At 42.0% G+C, this 27,312-nt stretch overlaps 1 protein-coding gene across 1 annotated transcript in view; it reads left to right on the forward strand.

Moving 5' to 3' along the window:
• Window positions 1-27,312, forward strand: part of slit3 (slit homolog 3 (Drosophila)) — a 368,151-nt gene that overhangs the window by 190,798 nt on the left and 150,041 nt on the right. Inside the window, exons 6-7 of the mRNA XM_060928048.1 lie at window positions 12,090-12,161; window positions 22,670-22,741. Of these exons, the coding sequence (XP_060784031.1) occupies window positions 12,090-12,161; window positions 22,670-22,741 (144 nt within the window). The remainder of the gene's footprint in view (window positions 1-12,089; window positions 12,162-22,669; window positions 22,742-27,312) is intronic.

Consider the following 27,312-nt stretch of genomic DNA (forward strand, 5'->3'; position numbering starts at 1 on the left):
TGAAAGTCAGTCTACCTTTAAAGGGATTTCAGATCTAGACAGAAATAAAGAGCACTTGTTTTTCTATCCCATGAGGTCAAATGCCTCATATTAACAAACTTGTCTGAGTAAAATTGACCGGGTTCATATTCAAAAAACAGAAAAAGTCACTTTGTTATGTCTGGGTAAGATAACTGTTTTCATTAGCTAATGATGTGTGTGTGTGTGTGTGTGTGTGTGTGTGTGTGTGTGTGTGTGTGTGTGGTCTGATACGGTTAAATGAGTGTCACTCCCTGTGCTGACCTTGCTGACCTTTGTCAAATGACTCCCTATCTGCATGCGCGTGTTTACTAATCGCTGTGGGTCAGTGAATCTCTCCACCTACACACACACACACACACACACGTTTTTTCAGCATTGCTGCGATCTCTAAATCAATGTCCACACCCCGCACAGTCACTTGTGCATTCCCACTCATATCCATTTTTCAAAATCCCCTCATCACCTGCATTTCTATGCCTGACAGTTATGTCCAGCTTCCCTTCCAATCGTTTCTGAGCGAGTGCATGGAGAGCTTATCTTTCACTAGATGTCATGTACACGGACACGCATGGATAGCCAGAGTGTGAGCACCGAGCAGACGAGCTCATTTTTCCAATAGCGGCTCTCGGGAAAGGGGAGGAAAGGGGAATTAAACCTGTTCTTCCTCCTAGCAACCCCATAAAAATGCACAGCAAGGTGACTTTTGATTTAATAGCTGAAATAGGACTGCCTTTGTTTAGTTTTGTTTTGTGTTAACCAGGAAACAATAGAGAGGCACTGGTCCAGGAAAAGCATTGATTTTTTTTTTCATATAAGCTCGGTGTCTTAATGTCTGCCTGGTGTATTGGCTGATAAAGAATCTCTCTCTCTCTCTCTCTCTTTGTCTCTCTCTCTCTCATTGTCATAACCTTCCCCACATCTCCTTAGCACACTTTGCTCGAGTCAGCATCCTTCACCTTCTTTGCTGTGCGGCCATATGGCTAATATCGCCATCGGGTTGCCTTTCGCAGCCATCGAGCCTGCATGTGCTGCGCTCCGTTTCACCCGTCTGCATTTTCCACTCATAACTGGTCTCTATATACGTATGTCTCACTGACACGCTACACTGATTCCAGTCAATCGTACAACCGGAGCGCTTTAAGGTTTTCCCTGTCCTGGAGTGGAATGTCACTTCTCCAATCGTTATACACGGAAGGTTGTGTGATGATCTCTATACGCTCTATGTGCATGTGTCAGCACAACCTCGAGAGCATTGCCTTATTGTGTCTATGATGAGGCGATTAATAGTGAATGAGGCCCTCTCACATCCATCCTGGTGACATTGTTATTCATAGAGTGCAAATGTAGCGTAGAGCTTCACGAATTGCTTACTTGCTGTGGGGTGAGGACGCTCTGTCACCTGCAGCCGAGGTGTGATTGAAAGAGCTCCTGCTCTGGTTTTCGTTAGGACAAAGAACGCATGGGTACTCTGCTGTGCTTTTTATGAAATCGTCATGTACACCAGGGCTGGGCAATATAACGATTCCGATATAATATTGATATGGTATAATTAACAGTTATTCCAAGAAATCAAGTCGTACATGAGCTGATAGTTGATGAGGCGCGTAGCACCGAGTAGGCCATAAGCCATGTATGACGAGATTGAGTGGAATAACTGTTTTATTCTATCCACATTCACTGGATTTTTTTTTTGCAAATTCGATAAAGAAAAACTTTATACAAAACGTCCCACAAAATCATTTCTGCTAGAATGTAAACAAACTGACGAAATGACAGTCGCAATTTGTGAAAAATGCTATAATAATAATTCTTGAAAAATAAAAAAAGATACATTCTTACCATCAAATACTTTTATTCCATATTTTGTTGCTTTTTTTTTTGTATTTTTGGGGCTTTTGTTTTCGAGTCGAGTTTTTATTTCGTCCTCTGTTGGTTCAGAAACATGCTCCGCCATTTTGTTTTTCTCTACTTACGGTATATGAGCTGATATCCTAGTAGTAGAGTAGCTAATCAGAGTACACGATTGCTCATATCCAGTGAATGTGGATAGAATAATAGTCTTTATGTAATGATACACTTTTTTGAGGTATTGCAATATTTAAAATATTTTTGAATAAAATGTAAAATAAAAATATGAAATGTTGACATTTTTACAGAATGTTGACATTCTTTTCATGTATTCGTCATCTATAACATTTATCCATTGTGAGCCAATCCCAGCTGACTTCAGGTGAGAGGCGGGGTAAACCCTGGACAGGGCACCAGTCTGTCATGGGGTTAATGCAGAGAGGCAGTCAGCCATTCACACTCCCATTCACGCCTATGGGCAGTTTAGAGGAGCAATTTGACTTAATCTGCACATGTTTGGACTGAGGGAGGAAACCAGAGCACCCAGAGGAAACCCAAACAGGCACAGGGAGAACATGCAAACTCCTCACAAAAAGGCCCCAGTTGACCAGCAAGTTCGAACCCAGAACCTTTTTGCTATAAGGCAGTGGTGCTAACCAGTTTATATCGCAGCACTGTCAGATTCTCTGGTTGATCATTTATATTAATTTGCTTGCTCTAATACGCTTTTTTTTCCTATTGTTACAACTTACACAAGACGAACACTCCGATATAATCAGATTATTTTGTTATTTTGGAAAATAATGAGATATTTCCTGAAAACTTTCCTCTTTACTTCACACTACTCTTCTTAGTGTTTTTTTTTTTTTTGGTGTAACTCCAGTGTAAAGCATCCTTGGGTTTGTGAAAGGCGCCATATAAATTGAACTTAAAAAAAAAAAAAGGCCTCAGTCAACCATAGACTCAAACTGAGAACCTTCTTGCTGTGAGGCAACAGTGCTATCCATTCCACCACTGTGCCACTTACTAAATAATTTTTAGATAAATTTATTTATACTGAAACCTTGATTATCAGCCAATGCTGATCCTCCTGTACTGTTTTCTTTTTTAAAAAAAAGCTACTAAGCTTTAAAATGTTTTTTAACGGAATAACAAAAAATCACTTGCATTGTCAATATACTGTAATAAAATAGAAAATATAAATGTAGTAAAATCAATCCTAATGAAAGAAAACAATCAAACCTTCTTATATGTTAACACTTCTAGTTCCAAAATACTTTTTTTTTCCAAATTTATTTTTTCATCCATTTCTTACTTCCATATCCAAATCTTTGTTTTTTGTTTTTTTTGTATCAGCCCAATACTAATACTGGGTATTGAATCTAATTTATTTTTACAGACATTAAGTCTCATATTTGTTTTTACAGGCTTTTTTTATGCAACACTATTTTCCTGCCGATTTCTGAGCAAACCCGAATATCATAATCCATATTATATATCACAGAAATGTCTTTAGGTATTATGATATAATATTTTTTTTTGTCATATTCTCTTCACCTAATTATACATTTTGTCCTCTTATGAAGCCGAACAGAGTGGACTAGCAAAGCATGCAAGCTCTCTCTATTTCTTCCCTTTTTTAAGGTCTTTTCTGAGGCTGCGACATGACCTCACACTTCTATATTATAAAACAATTCACAACTTTGTATGAGTTTGAGTAGCGTGTTAGAGGAAATGTTAGCTTTTGTATCGTTTTCATATTTTATTCTCACGACAGCAAACAAAATCTAATCACATCACCCTTGCTCATTCAAATTGGAATGAATTCTTCATGAGGTTGAGAGGTTGGTGTGTGTGTGTGTGCGCGCGTGTGAGTGAGAAATATTTTCATTTCACCAAACGTCCCTATAAATATAGTAATATCTGACAATATTTAATTTGAGTATATTTTCTAGTCCTCTTAGAGAAAGCTATTTTTTCTTTGATTAAATTTTGGTTCAGAGGTTATAATTAGGTGTCGGTGTCGTTACAAGCATTATTTGTAGAGGAGAAATATCTCACAAATATAGAATTGCAAACATAACAAAAATATGTATTAGCCAAACAAATAAAGCAGTTAGTGAAGACATAAGTTGCTTATAAATCTTTTAGTTCAGATCTTTTGTGTTCATACATGATGTATTTTCACCTTGTACCCACTGTACAGTCCACTAATACCCTGACCAGGATAAAGTGGTTACTGAACATGAATGAATGAATGAATGAATGAATGAATGAATGAACATTAAAGCTATTGATGTATGTTGTCTCACAGACATAGACAGCAATTTTATCTTACATGGTTATCACAGTTTTTTGTTTGTTTGGTTGTTGTTTTTTTTAAGCCGCCTTCCTCCTTGTCCTCAGTTCCCTCTGAAATGGATCACAGGGTTAACCAGGGAAATTAAATCAGTGATGTCCAGTAGACCTTGACCTGTACAGTATATTGTCGGCAATGGCACTCATTCATATGCATTAGAAAATACTAAGTAGCAGTTGACATGTATATTTTTGTTTGCTTTTTCAGCTCCTTGTCGCTGAAAGTTGATTTGCTGGTGTCCACGCAGTAACCTTGAGTCATTTATCTTACTTCCAAACAACTGACAAGAAATAGAGCTTCAGATGGATTAAAATAGATATTGCGTACACTGCCCTCCATGATTACTGGCTCCACTTGTAAAGATTAGTAAAATGGGTTAGAAAAAAATCCATCTTTTGGTGAAATAGCTTCATCTCACACTGAAAAAAATGAGAAAAATACAACCTTTAATCGAAATAAATTTATTCAGAGAAAAACAAAACCAAATTTCAACAAAAACACATTTGCCACTACTCTTGGCACCCCTGCATTTAATACTTTGTACAAACTCCCTTCGCCAGTAAAACAGCACTGAGTCTCCGATAACATTGTATAAGGTTGGAGATATAGAGCAGGGCATCTGAGCCCATTCCTCTTTACACAATCTCTCCAGATCATCCAGGGTCCTCGGCCCTCTCTTGCTCTCTCCTCTTCAGCTCAGTCCACAGGTTTTCACTAGGGTTCAGGCCAGGGGACTGAGATGGCCAGGGAAGAAGCTTGATTCTGTGGCTGGATAACCATTTTTATGTTGATTTGGACATACAGTTCAGATCATTGTCCTGCTGGAAGATCCAGTGACGGCCCAGTTTTAGTTTGCTGGCAAAGGCAGCCAGATTTTGATTTAAAATGTCCTGTTATTTCATGGAGTCTGTGATGCCATGTATCATAACAAGGTTTCCAGGGCCTTTGGAGGAAAAACAGCCCCAAAACATCACAGAAATTCCACCATATTTTACAGTTGGGATCGGGTTCTTTTCATTATAGCCATCCTTCTTTTTACACCAAACCCAACTTGAGTGTTTCTTGCAAAAAGCTCCATTTTTGTTACATCAGATCAGAGAACACAGTTCCAGTCAAAGTTGTTGTAGCATTTTGCAAACATCAGGTGCTTACAGTACGTTTATGGTTAATTGACTGAAAAGGCTTTTTTTCTGGCATACCTTCCAAATAATCTGTTGGCATGGAGGTGGAGTCTGATGGTGGTTTTGGAGACTTGGCAACTCCAAGATTTTACTTTTTCTTGTAATTCACCAACAGTGATCCTTTGGGGATTTTTATTTTTATTTTTTTTGCCTCTCTTACCATCCTCCTCACTGTACATGGGGAAAAATAAACTTGGGTCCTCTTCGAGGCAAGTTTACCAGTTCCAGTCGATGTCCACTTTTTTTTTTATTGCCCTAACAGTAGAAATGGACATTTTCAGGTGAGTAGCTATTTTTTTATAACCATTCCCTGAGTTATGAAGATCAACACACTTCTCCTTTATTTTGTTTGTGTGTTCTCTTATCTTTCCCATGTTGATGGATGACTAAGGGAATTTGGCCTCTGTGTCACCTCATATTTGTTCCCCAGTTAATCAGGAAGTCATGGATTACAGCTTGAAAATTCCTCCACACTCCAATCAACTCAAAAATGTACTATTTAAATGGGAAACATGCTTCAGTTACATTGTGTTCACTATAATTTCCAGGGGTGCCGATAATAGTGGCACATGTGTTTTTATTGAAAATAATTATTTCTAGATGAGGGATTTGTTTTTCTCTGAAAAAAATTATTGCAATTAAAAGGTTGGATTTTTCTCATTTTTTTCAGTGTGAGATGAAGCGATTTCACCAAAAGGTGGATTTTTTTCCAACACTTTTTATTAATCTTTACAAGGAGTGCCAGTAATCGTGGAGGACATTGTACATTAAAATGAAATGAAACTACTTGTTTGATGTAATAGTTGAACTGCTTACAGGATACTTTTCTGTTTGCTGGTCAGCATGTCTTTGATTTCATCTTCACAGCCCTGCCAACAGCTTCACTTAGTATTAAGTAAGCAGAATGTATAGGTAGATGCATATATAGATACATGAGACTTTATTTGCCTTAGAGTCTAAAAAAAAAAAAACATTTTTATTTTTTTTAAAAAACATAGCAAGGAAGGTTTTAGACATCTTTAGGCAGACTGAATGCATTTACCATTGTGTTTGCTAAACAGGTGAAATCCTGTATAAGTATGGTTTCTTAAAGTTGTGCTGTCAAATTCTGCTCATTTATTCATTGTCTTCAGTAACTGCCTTATCCTGATCAGGGTTGTTGTGGATCTGAGGTCTAGCCCAGGAACACTGGGCACAATGTGGGAGAATTCACCCCAGATGATACTCCAATTCATCACAGGGCACCATTATCACATTCAATCGCATCCCGGGGCAATTTAGCGTATCTATTTTTGCCTGTTTGCCAGAATTCAGGCGCCGTGACATGATAGTTTTCCCATGTTGACACATATATAGTACCCTTCAAAAGTTTGGACACACCTTCTAATTCAATGTTTTTTCTTTATTTTTTTTATTAATTAAAAGACACTTCATGTCTTAAAGTAATGATGGTTGTTTCTCCTTACTTACTTGAGCGGTTCTTGACATAATATGGATTGCTACAGTTGTGGAATAGGGCTATTTACTGTATTTTTATGATTTATTATGTCCTATTCGGGGAAGCTATGGCCTAATGGCTAGAAGAGCAGCTTTGGGACCAAAAGGTTCCTGGTTCAATTCCTTGGACCAGCAGAGTCCTGCTGAAGTGCCCTTGAGCATGGCACCTAACCCCCAACTGCTCCAGCAAGAGTGTTGGTGTATCTAGTGTCTGATGAGCCAAAGAAAAACTGATGATGTGATTATCAGTGGGGCGGCAGTGGTTAGCACTGTCGCCTCACAGCAAGAAGGTCCTGGGTTTGAGTCCAGCAGCTGACGAGAACCTTTCTGTGTGGAGTTTGCATGTCCTCCTCATATCTGCATGGGTTTCCTCCGGGTGCTCCGGTTTGCCCTACATTCCAAAGACATGCAAAAGGCTAATTGGTGGCTCTAAATTGACCATGAGTGTGAATGGTTGTTTGTCTCTATGTGTTAGCCCTGAAATGATCTGGCGACTTGTCCAGGGTGTACCCCACCTCTCGCCCATAGTCAGCTGGGATAGGTTCCAGCTTGCTCATGACCCTGTGCAGGATAAAGCAGCTACAGATAATGGATGGATGGATGATTATCAGTTCGAGTGGTACCTGACTATAACTAACTAACTATGTACTGTTTGATCTCAAACGCATTAAGAAGGCAAGTAATTGCACTAATTAGCTTTTGATGAGGCACATATGTTAATTACAAAGCATTCCAGGTGACTACCTCATGAAGCTAGCATTGGCTAGGATAATGCCAATAGCATGCAAAGCGTCATCAAGGTAAGTGGTGGCTACTTTGAAGAATCTAAAATAAGAAACATACGTTCCATCTGTTATTTCATAGTTTTGATGTCTTCAGTATTGTTCTACAATGTAGAAAATAATCAGGAAGAACCTATGACTGAGTAGGGGTGTCTAAACTTTTGACTGGTACTGTAGGCTTTTCCACTAAAACATTGATTAGCAAAAGTATCAAAGTGTAGTACTGTCTTTTCTGAGAGCAACAGGCCAGAGATCTTTGCTTGTTCAGATCCAGATGATGATTAAATTACAGGTCAGATTACAGTAACCAGTTACAGCGCTGCTGGTTAGCAGCAGGTTGTTTCTGACAGATTGATGATGGGGAACTGCTTCCTCTTTTCCTCTTCCTTCCCTCCCTTTTCTGACCCTCTCCAGATGGGCCACTGGCAGCGCAGGAGCATCAAACTGCCAATACGGCCCATGCCTGCAATGATTAAAGGCCAATGTAATTAGATTGAAGGAAATTAAATTTGGGACTTCCATTCCCCACCATGTCCCACCTCAGATGCGCACAGATGCTCAGACATCATACATGCATACACATATGCACACACCATACAATAGCGCATGCATGAATGAGCAATCACCCCTGTCTGTGTTAAAGATAGAATCAGTCTTGAATTATTCTTGTGAAGGTTTCCACATGGTTATTAAGTATAAAAGCAGTGCTGTGGTGTTATATATGTTTATTGTGTCTATTGGACTTGTATTATAATGATACACTATAGATGACTTTGCCGGCATGTCTAGTGTGATATTAAGTCTAATATCTGATTTAAACATGAAATTCACGTTCCAGCATGAACTCCTTTTACAATAGGTTTTAAGATATGTATGATGTACACAGATTCTAGTGTTTTCATGTGTGTTCTTCATTTTTCAATCATTCATCATTCTTGATGTTAAAAAAGAACAATTTGGAAAGCAGTGTCAGGGGAGCAATGAGGATCTCATTATCATCTCATTATCTCTAGCTGCTTTATCCTGTTCTATAGGGTCGCAGGCAAGCTGGAGCCTATCCCAGCTGACTACGGGCGAAAGGCGGGGTACACCCTGGACAAGTCGCCAGGTCATCACAGGGCTGACACATAGACACAGACAACCATTCACACTCATTCACACCTACGGTCAATTTAGAGCCACCAGTTAACCTAACCTGCATGTCTTTGGACTGTGGGGGAAACCGGAGCACCCGGAGGAAACCCACGCAGACACGGGGAGAACATGCAAACTCCGCACAGAAAGGCCCTCGCCGGCCCCAGGGCTCGAACCCGGACCTTCTTGCTGTGAGGCGACAGCGCTAACCACTACACCACCGTGCCGCCAGCAATGAGGATGTGAATCTTTTTATTTTGTTCAAAACGCTTCAATTTTTGTTACTGTCATCTGAGTCAAATACAGGGTGTTTCAAAAAATTTGATATCATTTCACAATCTAATAACTTTGCCAATTCTCGTTCAGTTGACCTTAAATTTTAACAGCACGTGTGGAAACAGGTCAAAATTTTATGTTTAATGTTTTTTGTTTTTATCTTTTTAGGTATAGAAATGCCATTCACTGGAAAAGAAAAGGCATTTTGTGTGTGTTAGAGTACGCTCGAACACAGTCGAACAAGACTGTGTAGCGTGTATTTATTCTCTAAAAATGCACCAACTGCAATGCAGATTTGGACATGGCACAACAAGTTCAAAGAGGAAGGCTGTTTGTGTGTGTGTGTGTGTGCCATGTCTCAGGCAGCGCGCATATTGAAAATTTGTGAAATCGTTCATAGAATCCACATACCTTTGAATTTCTCATTCAAATTCATCTCATCTCATCTCATTATCTCTAGCCGCTTTATCCTTTTACAGGGTCGCAGGCAAGCTGGAGCCTATCCCAGCTGACTACGGGCGAAAGGCGGGGTACACCCTGGACAAGTCGCCAGGTCATCACAGGGCTGACACATAGACACAGACAACCATTCACACTCACATTCACACCTACGGTCAATTTAGAGTCACCAGTTAACCTAACCTGCATGTCTTTGGACTGTGGGGGAAACCGGAGCACCCGGAGGAAACCCACGCGGACACGGGGAGAACATGCAAACTCCGCACAGAAAGGCCCTCGCCGGCCACGGGGCTCGAACCCGGACCTTCTTGCTGTGAGGCGACAGCGCTAACCACTACACCAGCGTGCCGCCCCTCATTCAAATTTTGAGGAATAAATCTTATATTGCTCAACATTAACCCTGTTCAGTTTCATTTGCTGAGGCTATGTAGTTTCTGGGATATTTACATCTCAAATAATATCACATTTTTTTGAAACACCCTGTACATCTGAGGCAAGTGTGTTGATTGATATCCATTCCATTGGGTTCATTCATTCATTCATTCATTCATTCATCTTCAGCAAGTGTTTTAAGTGTCCCGAGAACACTGGGCGTGAGGTGGGAATACTGTTTTCATCAGAGGGCAAAAGTTCACATCCCCTATGGATTGGGTGTTTTTTTTCCCTTTTTTCTTTTTTTAATGGGGTAAAGGGAAATAATGTATGTAATAAAATTTAAATCTACAGTCTGAACCAACATCATATTTAATGACTTGTAATTTGTAATGTGGAAACTCAGGCTTGGGAAATCAATCATATTTCCCCTAAATCCTAGTGTTCAATTATGATTTATCCAAGTTTCAGTTACACTAGCTTTTTTAATGTGGTTTAAACTGGCTCATGTGTGGGGGAAAACATTTTTAAAAATCCACCAGAAATTAATTCCCGTTGAGGCGAAATCAGGATACACGTCAACTTGGATTGATATAAAACTAGTGTAAATTCCAATCTAACTGTTTAAACATATCAGCTATCCAGCATAATTTAGTGCCACATTTGCAATTAGAAGTCTGTATGGGATTTTTTTTTTTGCTGTTCACACTTGCAAGGAAAAAAATAATCTGTGTCACATACTGTATGAGGAACAAACTCAAATCAGTTCACATTTTTAACCACTTACTTAAAAAAAAAAAGCTGATCCAGACAAGTATTAACCTATTTAGGGGCACTGAAACTGGAAAAGGACAAAAATCTATATTGTGTGTATGTGTGTGTGTGTCTAAGACCTTGAAACGACTGTGATGGACCGATGTCCCGTACAGGGTGTATTCCAGCTTCTCAGCCAGTGTTCTCGGGATCGGCTTCAGATCTGGAATCGTTTAGTAAAGATGGATGCTCTAAGTCAAGTGCACTTTCAGACACTTATTTGGCACAAGTGCGTAAACTTTAGCTAAAAGCACCAGTCTGTGGTTAATGTATCAGGCTGCCATTTTTAATTCAGCTTCTGCCACTTATTTTATTTCCACAGTGATAGATAATGTGCTCGTAGTAGGCCATCTCATTTGCTCCCTTCTTGTCTTACAGAGACAGATGGGCATCTTTTTGGGGAGAGTAGAATAAAGACAGGAAGGGGTGGCGGCTTTATTGCCCCTTTCTCTCTGAAGAGGCAAAGGCAGCAGGTCTGTAGCAGGTCAGATGTCACTGCTGCCTTTGAGTTGAACAAATGACTTAACAACAGCATTTTTTTTTTTGTGACCTACATCCATTTCCTCCTTTTTGAATGGACAAGAGGTGGTCTGGGTGATCAGAGAAAGAAGGGAGGGGTCCTGCAAATTAACGTAAAAGACAAGAGAAGGAAGAGGAATGGGCGGTATATGTGCGTCTGGGAGTTGAATGTTGTGACCTAGTCTGATTTACCAAACCCTTCCTTTAATGAAATTGTTTCAGTGGCAGAGCTGGTAAAAGCTTGTAATGGATTGGGTGCTCTAATGTAATTAAATTACTCTCTTTTCTGAAGAAAGAAACAGAAGAGGGGGAGAGGATGGACGGATGGAGAGAATGAGGGAGGAGGGAAAGAGGGATAGAAAATGCAATTAATATTTACAGAGTTGACAGACGGGGTGGGCCGTGCACTACAGCCAGCCTCCTGTTCTCTCTCCTTATGTCTCACTGGCTTCTCTCTCTTGCTTTACTACTTTTTTCTCCCTCTCTTTTTATATCTTTTACCTTGTTTCCCCATGATGTCTTACAGCAAGATAAATAGAGTGGGATGGTGAGATGCGGGGGGGGGGTATGATGGGCTGCAGCCAGCCAGGCCACTTCTAGTCATTTGCTCCTTGTCCCTGACTGCAGGGAGGACTGTGGAGGTGAGAGCTCTGTGTGTGTCTAGTGTGTGTGCTGGAGTGTCTGGCTCCATCCTGCATACCCCCCTCCACTCCTCCCCTTATTCCTCCACCCTCCTCTCCTCCTCTCCTTCTCTTCCTCCGTGCCCCTCCCTCAGCCCCCACCCACTTGTCTGCAGACCCACCGCTGACTCCTGTCTCTCATCTGCAGGCAACTGGACAGCAACCACATCAGCTGCATTGAAGATGGAGCCTTCCGAGCCCTGCGCGATCTGGAGATACTGTGAGTCCCATTTCCTTTTCTCTCTTCCACATCCTCTTACTTCATTATTCCTTCCTGTTGCTTTATGTGTATGCGTTTGCCTAGTGCTGTATATTGGTGTGTATTTTGCCTTGACTGTCCTCAAAGGACAAAGTGTGTTGCGCGTGAAAGTGCAGCGCACCTGCGGCGGAGAAGCAGCAGCGGTCTCACCTCATCCAATCTGTTGCCACTGCTTGTGTGTGCGTGTGTGCGTGTTGGCGTAATGGCTGTGCGACAGTGAAAGTTGCTCGTTTGTCATCCCATGCTGCATTGTCGTATCACATTGTCGCCTCCACTCAGAATGTTCTGTCCCTATTGACTTTTCTGTGTTGTTCCTAAACACGCAGAGTATTTTGTTCTGCAGTCATCTGTCCGCACATCTGTGTCCCATCGAGACATATCTACTTTCTACTTCAAATCCTACTTTCTATCCACTTCAAATCCTCAGGATCAGTTTAAAGGAAGATCAGTGTTGTTTCCTGTTGCACCATTCTAGCTTGAGTCTTATATCACACTGACAATTCGATCACTTTTACCTCTCTAACTCGCATGTCCCACTAAGCTCAATGAGGATTTGAACTCTCGAACGAATTCCTCGTTAGTGCCATAACATAATTCAGCTTAGGTGGAAACTGCAGTGACACTGAAGATAGCATGTTAAAATCCACAGGATGTGAAAGGAAGGAGAGAGAAGGAGGCGCTGAGCACCACCGCAGCCCCATCCATCAGGCCAGTGGCAGAGCGCTAAGTGCCAGCCTCATCTTCCAAACGAGCTGAGGGGGGGAGGGGGATGGGGGGGCAGGCCTCACCGTCCATTTATCCAGAGTAGACCATGGCACAAGCACTTCATCACTGTTAGGCAGGCCGAAGTTTCTAAGACATTATTGAGGAGCTTAAAAATTGGGAGAGACTGAAGCAGAATGGAGGAGAGAGCGAGAGCAACAGACAGCGATGTGAGACAGGAGACAGGGAGAAAGAAGATGAGCCGATCAGGAATTAGACATATTCTGACCTTTAGATGAAGCATAAAACAGGATGACGGTGACCAAATAGGAGGAAAACGGAAAGGAAGGGGAAAAAAACATGAGTGAAACTGTACAAGTGAGTCAGGAATCAATTTTCATTAATAATACAGAATATCCTCAGATTCCACCAAAGCCCATTAACAAATGCCCAGCCATGGAGAACAGGGAAATATGAATATGCACTGCTCACTGCTGATTGAATCATCCATCCATGTGGTCGTCAGCAGCGGTGTAATGTATCAGATAACCAATCATGATGTGCTAACTCGGTACGTTGTAATCATTCATTCACACCCTATATGCCCTTTTATGCAGGATTTCAGTTAACTGGGTAAAAAATTACCATCAGTTTTGACAGCTTTGTTCCTCACCATGGCAAACTGGAGTGGTAGGCAGTGTTAGGGATGCTCCTCTGAGTATAGTGATGGTGGAAATGGTGTCCATGAACCACATTTGCTGTTTTTATCTCCTGGATTAATGCAGCAGTGTGTCTCAGAGGAAGCTTAATGAGTCCTTTCTCTTCCCAGTGCCATGACTGTGCTGTGACAAGGCTAAAGCTAACCTTCCCTAAAGCTAGAATGGTTTTAGATGGACTATTAAAGGCTAGTCTTGACTACAGCACACTGGGGGTGTCTTGCTATAATGTTGTCCATTTAGGGATCATCTCTGAGCTGATAGTGTGTGTGTGTGTGTGTGTGTGTGTGTGTGTGTGTGTGTGTGTGTGTGTGTATATATATATACATACACACAGTATATAGATTTTGTGGCTATAATTTTTATCGGCCTGAAATATAAACTGGAGGTAATTTAGAAGAGGGACATTAAAATTCAAATTTGCTTTTTAACAATAGACATTGTCAGGAAGCAGCTTTACAGATTTGGATGTAGATGTCGCTCTCTAATGAGAAAGCTTGAGGCGACGGTGGCAAGGACACACTTCCTGAGCTGACTTAAGGAAGCAACCTTTAAAAATAATAATGCAATATATTTATTTAGGATAGCCCAATTACGTGCACAGTTCACAATCTCATAAATTTCCACCATGAACATCTTTTCATACAGTCATGTACACACTAACCTAAGCACGTCTTTGAACTGTGGGAGAAACCGGAGCACCTGGAGGAAACCCACGCAGACGCTGGGAGAATGTGCAAACTCCATACAGAAAGGGCCCCATCGGCCGCTGGGCTTGAACCCAGAACCATCTTGCTGTGAGGCAACAGTACTATCCACTACACCACTATGAGAGGAACCAAACTGTTCTAGGTGCCACTGGATGGATAGTGAGATTATGAATCATCTCATCTCATCTCATTATCTCTAGCCGCTTTATCCTGTCCTACAGGGTCGCAGGCAAGCTGGAGCCTATCCCAGCTGACTACGGGCGAAAGGCGGGGTACACCCTGGACAAGTCGCCAGGTCATCACAGGGCTGACACATAGACACAGACAACCATTCACACTCACATTCACACCTACGCTCAATTTAGAGTCACCAGTTAACCTAACCTGCATGTCTTTGGACTGTGGGGGAAACCGGAGCACCCGGAGGAAACCCACGCGGACATGGGGAGAACATGCAAACTCCGCACAGAAAGGCCCTCGTCGGCCACGGGGCTCGAACCCGGACCTTCTTGCTGTGAGGCGACAGCGCTAACCACCACACCACCATGCCGCCATTATGAATCATAAATAAATAAATTAATAATAATAATAATAATAATGAACTTACAGAAAGTTTAATACCATTCTTTTCGCAGGTATTTAAATCTCTAAACATATTTGAAACAAGGGCTTGTTTTCGTTGGTGAAGAAGTACAAAGATAAAAGATAGGGGAGAAATGCATCAAAGAAATAACCTCCATCTATTAGGTCATATCAGATGTTCAAAGAGTTTCCTTTGATAGCTAAAATCCAAAAGGTCAAACTTTTCAACTAATCACAGCCATCATTAGGATCTGTCTGAATGCAGCGCCTCAGCTTATACCAGGTATTTCATATGTATAGAAACGCTTCAAAATGTCCATAACACCTTTTACCGATTCTGATATGAAGTTACGGAGTCTTGATCCACTACGAGTGCTACGTGTCAAATCCCAGGCCTCTCATACCAACCGCTTGCGTGTGATTTAACGCCTGCCAAGGCTCGCAAAATAAATGATTGACCCTTTCTGGTGATGAATTGTAATTTCTATTTAACATAACTGCGCTAATGATTGAACTAATGACTTCAAAGCTATCTCAGGCTCACTCCCCCCCTGACAGGGCATGCCTTGCATCTCAATGAGCTGGATAAAGTGCTGTGGCCAGCACACTAATGAGTAAAATAGTTCATCTGCAGGGAGGGTGCCTTCGAGAGCCTCAACCTGTGTAACGGATTCATAATCACCCTGAATTTCACATTGTGCTGACTTTTGGGTTTTCAACTAATGGCGTCTTTTTGGTTCATCTGTGATAAGACAGGAATATTTAATCTTACACTTCATATATTTTATTTTACACCAAATTCTGAATGTGTTTTGTTGGGTACTTTTGATGGATTGTAGACACACTGAAAAGTCACGATTCCCACAGAGTTTCTAAATAACCGTGTTCTCTCTGTGTGAAACTTTTCACTGAAAAAAAACGAAAAAAGTTATAATAATAATAATCATCATCTGCAGCTCTTTTTACAACAAGCAGTCATACAGTGTGAAAAAAATCACATTACCAAGGTCATGGTTTGGGAAAACACTCATCGTTTTGAAGTGAAGATAAATTTATGTTAGTAAATGATCCTTTTTTTTGTCAAAACCAATTTACATGGCTCTTTGAAAAGACAAAGAGTGTGTTTAATAATGTGAAATATACCGAGTCGAGGTCAAGAGCGATGCAATATCACCCATGAGTTTGCTTTTTAAACAATAACAGGCGTTTAACGCTGAAATCATAGCCTTCCATTCAAAATATTTATATCTGGTCAATCAGACGTGTTTGGAGAAGGGTGGACTTGACACTGAAAGTAAAGTGAGTTCAAGCACTCGTGTATGAGATTGATTTACATTGAAATTGAAACGCAGGGAGTATATTTTATTTCTAGCGCTGTTATTGTACAAGATTGTAATATCCAGACTGTACAGTGATTGTCAAACTGCACTGCTGTGTATGTTTTATAATACTTTCAAGATGTTAAACTGGGTTTTAGAGGTTTACTCTGCAATAAAAATGGCAGAAACTAATTTTTAATGTGGTGGGTACTTGAGAAAGAGCCCTCAGGTTTCAGACTTGCGTTTGCCCAACCACACATCCATCTACCCGCACACATACAGACGCGCGCACACACACACACACACACACACACACACACACACACAGAGCACTCTGCAGAGCACTGGGACATCTGCATATTTTATAGCCACGTTTGTACAGAAAAAGTCTGGCCCCGAATCAAATGTCAAATCATGTGAATTTTTTTCGCCGTGGCCGTGTCATTTTTTTATGAGGAGGAAAGCGCAGAGACATTTCCGTGCCATATGCCAAAGGTGACCTTCTCTTGTGCCACACATTGACACGAGGCACCAAATTTTCACATTACAGTGAACCTCCCTGTCCAGCCAAATGCTGTCATTTGTCAATGCGCGTGCATTGCATTTTCTTGGCAGCTTGGCACAGACCCCCCTGCTGGAACCAGGATGAGGTTATCATGTGGCAGTCTGTGTCTCTACGGCATAAGCGGCCTCGTTCTATAGTGTTTAATTTAAGTAAGACCTTCCTCTCGTTCTGTTTAAACAGAGGCACTCGGAGCCACGGGTGTCGTGTAACTAGTTTAGAGGAGCGCTTTTTTATTTCACCCATAGTCTATTAGCATTCCATATTATACCAAGCACAGAACGGAAGGGTCTGCTGTCCATCCCAAGCTAAAATCTCAAAGCATTCACACTGAATTGTCTTGGCTAGAGGATCTCGAACTTTTTGCAACCAGGGAGACATTTAACTGTAAAATGAATTCCACAGAATCCCTTAGTACAGATTTATTCCATGGACATCACTATTTACAATAATAGTTTGGATATTTATTGTTGGAGTTTTTATTCCCTAACTTTATAATGATAGAACGCATTATGTTCAAGTTCACCTTATTTATAGGCAGCTTGCATTTGAGCTGTCGAGGTTTGGATTAAATGCATTCAATTCAAAGGAGCAGCCAAATAAGCTAATAATTATTTTTAAAAATGGAATAAATATTAAAACTTGGACAACTCTTGTGTGATTTCCATCACCGTAACTAAATTAAAAAAAAAAAAAAAAACGCTGACCTACTGGCACCTCTTCCTGGACGTCTCTGGAAAATGGATTTTCAGAGAACCAGGGAAACCAAGGTTTGCACATTTGTGTCCAAGTGCAGTTCTGGGGGGAGAAATGAGTCAGCATTTGATTGAAGTCTCAATGTATGACGCAGGACATGTAGTACACTACTTAAGGCGAGGTCATAAAAATAAACAAAACACTTTTTAGCGCAGTTGGTTTGGCTATTTTGATTTTTGCTTTTTTTTTCCCCCACTTTAGAAAAGCCTCCAACTGTGACCTTTTGAATTCAAGGTCCTGAAGAAGTGGACCTTGCACTTTTTAAAGTCCCATGCCCTTTTACCCTAATCATTTCGATTCTTAGAGCCCATGTAAAAAACATTAGTCGTGTTCTGCTCTGCTTAATGCCCTCTCCGCTGGTAGTTACAGAGTGATGGCCCCACTGTGGTTACAGAAAGGGGAGGGTGGAGGGGGTGCGATCAGATATTCCGTGCATCCTTGATTTCCAACTCTAGTTCACCCTCCCAAAAGACAAATCAGTCTTATTCTGCCATGTCTGATTGAAAGGTTGCCTTTTAGTCAATAGAAGGCTTTATGTGACAGACAACAGGCAGGCGAGTGGTGAGAGCTGGGCCCTGGCTAAATGAGGCAACAGATTAGATGAGGGGAGGAGGAGGGGAGCTGTCATTAGCTTCCAAACTGCACTTTCCTGTGCAGGAAATTGCCTTGCCACCACACACGGCCCTGTTGCTTTATCTCTGTTCAGTCTACGCAAAAGCCTGGTTCAGGAAGGGAGCCATGAAATGGTGGCGTCTCAATCGTCGGACCTGCGAGCACAATTAATCAATTGCTCCTGGACACCTGGTGAGAGCAGGAGGAGGGAAATAAAGAGGGAAGGTCTTAGATTTAATCTGTCCTTATTTAAGTAGTAATGGCCTCATCAAAGACTAAACAGGCATCTGTGTGAAGTGTAGGATCTGTTCCTGTTCCTCATCTGAACATCCACGCTCTTAGATGCAGCAATGTGTATTTTTTTTTTTAGCCTCCCACCAAATAGGTGATCTACAGTTAAAACTGTTTTTAGTTAGGACATTCCAAAGAGCAATTCTTGTATAATTATTTTTTCATTTCCCATTTAAACACAAACCACATGCACAGGATTTTGTGTGTCGGATCATGTTTATTTTTTTTTCTGTTTTTCCTCCGAGATTTATTTGAATTAGTCCAACAACATCTGATTGTGGCTTTGTGCTGTAGTCAAAATGCAAATATTTCCATTCCAGCATGGATTCAGTTATACTTCAATAAACGATAGCGCCTGGAGCTGTGGAAACAAACTCCGGAGGTATTTGGAAGGCACGTATCCTCCCTCACCCTATGTTCACACTATCAAGTGGCACGTTGCTCATTTTGCTCATTTATTGTTCTCTTGTGGGTATGGACTCTTCAAAAAAATTTTTCTTTAGTTCTGATGAAAAATGGGAGTAGATACAGTACGTCTTCTAAAACTAATTAGTCAAACACAAATTGATTGTTTAATTTACATTACTTGGTTGGCTTCATATTAGCTTTGCTGGTAGATTAGCAAAGCAAGCTATCTGTACTAGCTTGTGTTATGTGTACTCACCAGAGGCAACAACGATGACTAATGTGATGTCTTGATTTAAATTCATTTGGATGTTGTAGATGACATGATCTCTCATCTCATTATCTCTAGCCGCTTTATCCTTCTACAGGGTCGCAGGCAAGCTGGAGCCTATCCCAGCTGACTACGGGCGAAAGGCGGGGTACACCCTGGACAAGTCGCCAGGTCATCACAGGGCTGACACATAGATGCAGACAACCATTCACATTCACACCTACGGTCAATTTAGAGTCACCAGTTAACCTAACCTGCATGTCTTTGGACTGTGGGGGAAACCGGAGCACCCGGAGGAAACCCACGTGGACACGGGGAGAACATGCAAACTCCGCACAGAAAGGCCCTCGCCGGCCACGGGGCTCAAACCCGGACCTTCTTGCTGTGAGGCGACAGCGCTAACCACTACACCACCATGCTGCCCTAGATGACATGATAAGATTTTTTAAAAATCCATTTAAAGGGATGTTTTGTTGTTGTTGTCGTTGTTTTATGCATTTTTGAATATCAAAGAGTAAATAGGAGCAGCTGTGATTGGGGAACTGAAAAAATGTCGAACAAGACAGATAACGTTTATCACACTGTTGTTCCATCACTGAAATTGTGTACGTAGAAAATGAGCAGTCACTTTGTTGCTCACATTACATTAATTGGATTTAGCGGGCACTCTTATCCAGAACAATGTACAACATACCCAGATCAGCCTGAGGAGCAGTTGGGGGTTCAGTGCCTTGCTCAAGGGCACTTCAGCCATTCCTGCGGGTCCAGGGAATCGAACTGGCAACCTTTTGGTCCCAAAACTGCTTCTCAACTATTAGGCCATGGCTTCCCCCATTAGGGGCAGGCACAGATTGCTAGTGCACCAATTCTGGAAATATCACCTCACATCTCAGGTTTACCATCAAAGATGAAGCGGATGGTAATTATTTGGTGACGAGGTATCGTAAGAGAGATGTGGCCGGGTTCCAGGATCATGAGAAACTTTATCCTTCACCTCCAGACAGCATGAACAAGGAACAGGTAGCCAAAGTTAGCCATGGTTCAGACACACACATACCGTACAAAAGATGAGCAGAGCACTACTGATGAGTCTCAGGTTTTCCCAGCTGTGTGAGGATGTATACGCAGTGTCAGCATCAGACAGACAGCTTCTCGTGTTCTCTCTCTCTCTCTCTTTCTCTGTCTTCCACAAGCCCCTATTTAACCCGCCATCCTTCACACAACAGCCCCTCTCTTATTTCACTTGCCATGTACCCAGGGTCCTCTCCAAGCTCCTCTAATGAGGGAACGGAGAAACCCTGAGAGCACTTGAGACCTCAGCGTCGGCCTTTCTGGGACTGTGGGAAAGCTTTCTTGACATAGCTGAGAAGAAGGGGGAAAAAAGGAGCCAAGAAAGAAAAGGTGTCCTATCGAGAGGTTCCTAGTGTCATTGGAAAGCTACGGGATTGAGAGGCTAATAACTACTCAATCCCATTGACTGCCATGTCAGTAGAGCTTTAAATCAAATAATAAAGTTACATTGTTAAGCTTTGCAGCATGTTATTATTCAGGAATCGCTATTGATTTTATTCCATTTAAGCTCGAATGCACATTCTCAGGAGATATCGTGGATTCATTGATTGTTCCTGGTCACAGCTGAGTTTTCACTACTACAAAAAAAAAAACGATCATGATCAGCCAGTGAGGGGATGTAGAAATTACTCTGTCACTCATATTAATTGCACAGAATAAAGTTAAAAAAAAAAACATGCCACATGTGATTTGTGTTCATTTGGCTAGAACCAAAGTTTGTACACGACCTTGGCGTTGCTTAAAGCTGCTGTGCCTTCAAACAAAGATGTAATACCTGCTTCGACTCAAGGGGTTATCACTCTCATTATGGCTCAAGAGTTGCGGTCAAGAGTTAATCTTCTCTAACTCAGGCTACGAGCACAAAATCCATATAGATTATTTTTATGACAGCTTATTATAGCTGGAACCTGGCCAGTTGAAATACAGATGAGTTGGAGAGCACTACGCCTGTTAGCACAAGCTGTTAGGTACACTTGGAGGGGTTTGGATTGGTTTGTTCCCATATTGCTTTCTGGCTGCATACATCCCTTTGTGCTTTAACAGTATCCTAGCCAAAGCCACAAGAACTTTTTTTTTGTGTGTGTGATTTTTGCTCACTCACCTCTGGAAGAACTTGAGCCAGTGATCACAAGTCTTACTCCTTCCTGCGCAGTTTTTCCCCTGCTATGGTTTAGTGTTGCAGGTTTTAGCAGGGCGTTCCTCTCTTCCTCTCTCGGGCTAGGCCAGATTGTCCACTGCTCTCATCCCTGGAGCCTAGCGCTGGCTCTAAGCTTTTGAGGCCTTGCGTTCCTCTCCTTGGGAGGAGAGAGGTTTTGGTCAATTCTCACAAAGGGTGATTCCTCCTCCCTGTGCGTAATATTTTTTTTTCTTTTTTGTGGAATAACAATAATTTTCCATGCCATTTAGAAGCTTTTTTCTGTATTTTTCCCTCTCTCTTAATAAAGTGTTCCCCTGCTGAGCCATGCCAAAATAAATGTCAAGATTGTCATTAAAATTCCACAGGAATGTTTTGTTTTGGAGGGATTTGCATTCTCTCTCTCTCTCTCTTGCAGTTCAGTCTTGAAGCCATGCTGTTGTTGGGGATGGGGATTTTCCACTGTAGGAATTACGAGTCCAATGTCAGAAACACAGAAACATATTATCCTGTGGTCATATCCATCTTCTCTTCTTGTTTTAAGGGAAGGTTTAAGTCGAATTAGTTGCTTGTGAGTGAAAAGTGCAAGCTTAGCGGCTCCACTAGCACACATCTCTGGCGTCACCTCAGCTCAGCTCTGTGCCACAGTGTTCCCTTTAAAAGGCCTGGACTGTAAAACCTTGGCATCATTTCCCCCCAATGACCCCTAGATTACAAAGCGCAGTCCAACCCCCAAACCCTGACCGAGAAGCTGCAGCATTCAGCATTTTCAGCAGGCAGACAGGAACATTATAGCAGGAGTTGAGAAGACCCAGACCCCACCGTATCTTTCTGCACAGGGTGGGTTTGGGCCCGGTGACTGTAGGATGGCTCGAGTACAAGATTAAGGCAGCTAACTAACACTAATAAGGAGGGCTGCTGCTCTGGCAGGAAGCACAGAAGCCTGCCGGCCATGTTTACAGCTGCACACACCGCTGATGATCTCATTTTAAAGCCGATTACACGCTGCCGTGGACACACACCGATCATGCATTATGTGCACCATGACAGTGCTGGGAACAACTAGCACACACAGTGTTCACATCACACACCGGTGGAGCGAAGAATTACTCCAAATTAGGATGAGATTTTTTTTTTCGATAACGTCTTCATATTTTAGCCACATAGAACATTCCCAATCCTAATATAGACGTAATACAAATCTGTCTTGATATCGCTGCTTGACTTTAGGTTCAACACATCATCTCTTTTGCTTCAACTAAAACTCTGTGCGTCCTCTGCAGGCTACACTGGATCAAGACAAAAGTCTGATCTTTGGTCTCTCTTTTGCTTTCTAGCACTCTCAACAACAACAACATCACCCTCATTCCGCTGTCCAGCTTCAACCACATGCCCAAGCTGCGGACTCTGTGAGTATTGCAGTATATTTACATTCATGTTTATTCATTTGCCAGTAGGCTTGCGGGATATACTGATTTTTCTTTAATTGCAATTTAAGTTCTGATCTAATTTCATTATCCAGATGTGAGATAGGAAAACAAGTAAAAGACAGGAAAACAAACATTTCTACCATTTTAAGTTTAAGAAGAGTAAGGGGGGAGGTGTAATCCTGACATATGATCACCTGTTCAGTCGGGAACTGCTTGCTGGCAGTGGCAATCAGGAAAATTCAGCTGGTTAGTGGAATTTTAAGCGAATCTGCAGTAATGTGCAGTAAACAGTAAAAACATATCAGTATATTTTCAATGCTTGGTTGTCTTATACTCACATGGCTGACTTTTTCACTGTTGATCTGTTGATCAAAATGTTTGAACACGTCTAAGGGCTGACTGGCAAAAAAAAAAACCAAAACCCTTAATTACGTTTATCATCATGAATATAATTTTTAAATTGCTCTATTTGCCACTTTTTTGTGTTTAAGATTTTTATGTCAAAATTTTTATCTTTTACATGCAGCATTGGTTAATATTGGAGAGTTGAAAACATTTGTATAAATCATTCCAGGGTCATATAGAGCTCATCTCCCATTTTATTGCAAAAAAATGAATTTTGGTGTATTTCTATTATGGCATTTAGCAGATGCTCTTATCCAGAGCAACATACAACACATCCAGGGCAGCTTGGGGTTAGGTGCCTTGCTCCAGGGCAATTCAGCCAGTCCTGCTAGGCCAGGGAATTGAACCAGCAATCTTTCTGCCCCCAGGCTGCTTCTCTAACCATTAAGCCATGGCTTCCCCCAAAAGCAGTTTGAGCAATATCTCTGACTAGGGTACTAATGTAAATTGCTGATGTTGCCAGGTCTGGCTATACAGTATAAACAGAATTGCAGTAATAATAATATGAAGAATCGGAATAATAGAGATGATTAAACCATTATACTGCACAGGCCTATTTTCCACTTATTATTATTATTATTCTCATCTCATCTCATTATCTCTAGCCGCTTTATCCTTCTACAGGGTCGCAGGCAAGCTGGAGCCTATCCCAGCTGACTACGGGCGAAAGGCGGGGTACACCCTGGACAAGTCGCCAGGTCATCACAGGGCTGACACATAGACACAGACAACCATTCACACTCACATTCACACCTACGGTCAATTTAGAGTCACCAGTTAACCTAACCTGCATGTCTTTGGACTGTGGGGGAAACCAGAGCACCCAGAGGAAACCCACGCGGACACGGGGAGAACATGCAAACTCCGCACAGAAAGGCCCTTGCCGGCCCCGGGGCTCGAACCCAGGACCTTCTTGCTGTGAGGCGACAGCGCTAACCACTACACCACTGTGCCGCCTGTTATTATTATTATTAATTATTATTATTATATACACAAATAACTGAGCAGTTAAGGGTTAACACTCTTCCTAGTGGGCCTCTTATGCCCCTTTTCCACCAAAGCAGTTCCAGGGCTGGTTCGGGGCCAGTGCTTAGTTTGGAACCGGGTTTTCTGTTTCCACTGACAAAGAACTGGCTCTGGGGCCAGAAAAACCGGTTCCAGACTAGCACCAACTCTCTGCTGGGCCAGAGGGAAGAACTGCTTACGTCAGCGGGGGGGTGGAGTTGTTAAGACCAACAACAATAACAAGACCGCAAAAGATCGCCATTTTTAAGCGACGAGAAGCAGCAGCTGTACAAACGCGAAGTCATCCATTATTATTATTATTATTATTATTGTTGTTGTTGCTGCTGCTGCTTCTTCTGTGTTGTTTTTGCTTCGATATTTGCGCCAAGGTTTATGCAAACGTAGCGACGTAACTGACGTATACAGCGATGTAATGACGTATACAACGACGTAACTGACGTATACAGCGACGTAATGACGTGGCTTCCTTTAGCATCGCGAGCTATGGAAAAGCAAACTGGTTCTCAGCTGGCTCGCAAGTTGAACGAGTTGTGAACCAGCACCAGCACTGGCCCCGAACCAGCCCTGGAACTGATTTGGTGGAAAAGGGGTATTAGTGCCTCTCTAGCAGTCCTACAGTTTGACCTCCCAACCTTTTTAATGACTCGAACTAGATGGAACCTTAAGCACTGAGCTACTGATCATCACTTTCTTAGAGCTTAGAGATTATTGCGTAAGATTTCTGTCAATAGTGTCTTCCTAAAACGCATTACAGATATAATACAGATCTTTGTGGTATACCTATAAAAACCCACACACACATATTTAAACAAACTTATCTTAAATCCCAGAGGCTTCCTTCTGAGCCCTGAGGTTTGGCACTTAGTGGGGAACCCCTAGCTCATCTCTGGGACTTTGGTAATTCTGAGACGTCTGTTTGTGCAGGCGTCGTTGTTTTCACTGCGTTGAGTAAGATGGCTCTGGTACAAACCCATGTCACTATACCACTTTTGTGCTGTCGGATTTAACCCGCAGTTGATGCAAATAATTCCGCGGTGACCAAACCACGCCTGGATGGATCCCATGTGTGCCCACGTCTGTGTATTAGCATGAGATTGGGGTGGCTTTTCTTATGATTTGCATGTGGTGGAGAATAAGGGTTTAGCAGAGATATAAATAAGAGAGGATATCAGTGGTAAGCACTAGTTTTATTGCTCTACGTTTTTGGGGGCACAGACAGTCTGAGCCCCAGAACCCCATAGACCAAGGCACTGTGTGGGCCAGTAGGAAACTGGAACCTTGCCACAGCTCTCTGGAAGCTTTGGTTTTCTCTTCCTCTGAGTATTTATGCAGGGGTCTATGGCTCCAAAGTCACCACACAGTCCTGCCTCAAACAGCCTCCTCTGCATTCATCCAGTCTGGCCACGCTTCCATCCTTCAAGAAGGCTGACAGACTCACCCCCTTGCATGGGGGGATCAAATTTGCTGATGCTCTACTCCCTCGGCTGTATTGAATTATCAGCAGCGAGGCCGTCCCTGCTACCCAGTACCCTCATATCAAATTTTCATCCTTTAATATCCCTACAATCTCGGTATTGAATTTGTTTGCTCGTAAAAACAACTTATTAAATCAAATGTTTAGAGAAGATTGTAATCCCTTTAGTAGGATTGGGGGGATGGCATCAGGTCTCTGATGAAATAGTTTGGCTTACCTCAACCCCACCTCCCCATCCCTCCTCCCCCCATTTTGTCCTCTCCTCCCCAGTCACCAGCGCAGCAACCATTCAATTAGATCAAATGATATCACCCCATGGTGCTCACCATTCAATAACTCAGCCAAATAAAAAGAGTGAGAAGACTCCCATGGCTAGACAAGTAGTCATTTTCTGGGGAGGCTGGTAAATAGACTAGGTGCACAGAGCTACTCTTTTGTGCCTGCTCAGAAGATACACCCCATACACACCTCGGACAGCTGGGATTTGTGCTCTGTGTGCCCTCCATCTCTGTAATCCCGCTCATCCATAATTAATCCGCAGCAACAGGAAGCTGTAAACTAGATTTATAATTGGAAAGGCTCTTGTCCCTATGGTTATCCTCAACGGGCAAATTTGTGACCCCTCCGAAGAAGGATTTTACCTTATTATTCTATTTGTAGGCTTTTGTCAAGGATAGAGCCGTCCTCTTTTGATTTGCTGACACCACTCTTTCTGCATTGTCCCCCTCTGTGGTGTGTAATTGCCCATAGAGGTAGATATTAAGATTGTTGGTTGCATTGGAACAACTCCATATTGGTGGAGACCTTGATGAAATGACACTGTTGGCAAAAGGGAGCAATTTCATCCATGATCTTGTGTCATGGGCAGAAATATTGTGAATCACAAAAGACTCATTGGATTACACAAGTGCTGCAAATGTATTTTTGATATGTAGAGTGGTAAAGGAAATTGCCAGCACTCGCCAATCCATGAACCCAGCAGAACGCTTTGAATTATTTGCTTTGATTTTGGGACATCTCCTCAAATTACACTCCAAATTGTGTTTGATGGTGCTACGTTATATTTTCTTTGGCTGAATCCATTTCATTATGAATAGAATGATGTGAAAACATTCCAGCGCAAATTAAAATGCAGCCCTCAGTATCTCCGTTCAGCATTAGTGAATTCTATTCCAGTCATTACATACTGCTCAGTGATCGTTCATTTACCAGGCAGACGGCCCCGGAAAATAACAATCTCTACTGAGGCGTTTCATATCGATGCCCGTCCCTGTCTTTATTTCATTTATACTCTCTCTCACTCTCCCTTTCAGTCTCATTCTTGCTCCTTCTCTCTGTTCCCTCTTCTGCCTTTCTTCTCCCCATCTCTATTTCTTAACCCTGGAATGCTTGGTTGTATCGTGCCTCAGCTGGAAGTTCCATCCATTATCCATAACCGCTTATCCTGTGCAGGGTCGCAGGCAAGCTGGAGCCTATCCTAGCTGACTATGGGCGAGAGGTGGGGTACACCCTGGACAAGTCACCAGATCATCACAGGGCTGACACATAGACACAGACAACCATTCACATTCACATTCACACCTACAGTCAATTTAGAGTCACCAGTTAACCTAACCTGCATGTCTTTGGACTGTGGGGGAAACCA

Source organism: Neoarius graeffei, chromosome 8, assembly GCF_027579695.1.
Source record: "Neoarius graeffei isolate fNeoGra1 chromosome 8, fNeoGra1.pri, whole genome shotgun sequence".
Taxonomy (NCBI): Eukaryota; Metazoa; Chordata; class Actinopteri; order Siluriformes; family Ariidae; genus Neoarius; species Neoarius graeffei.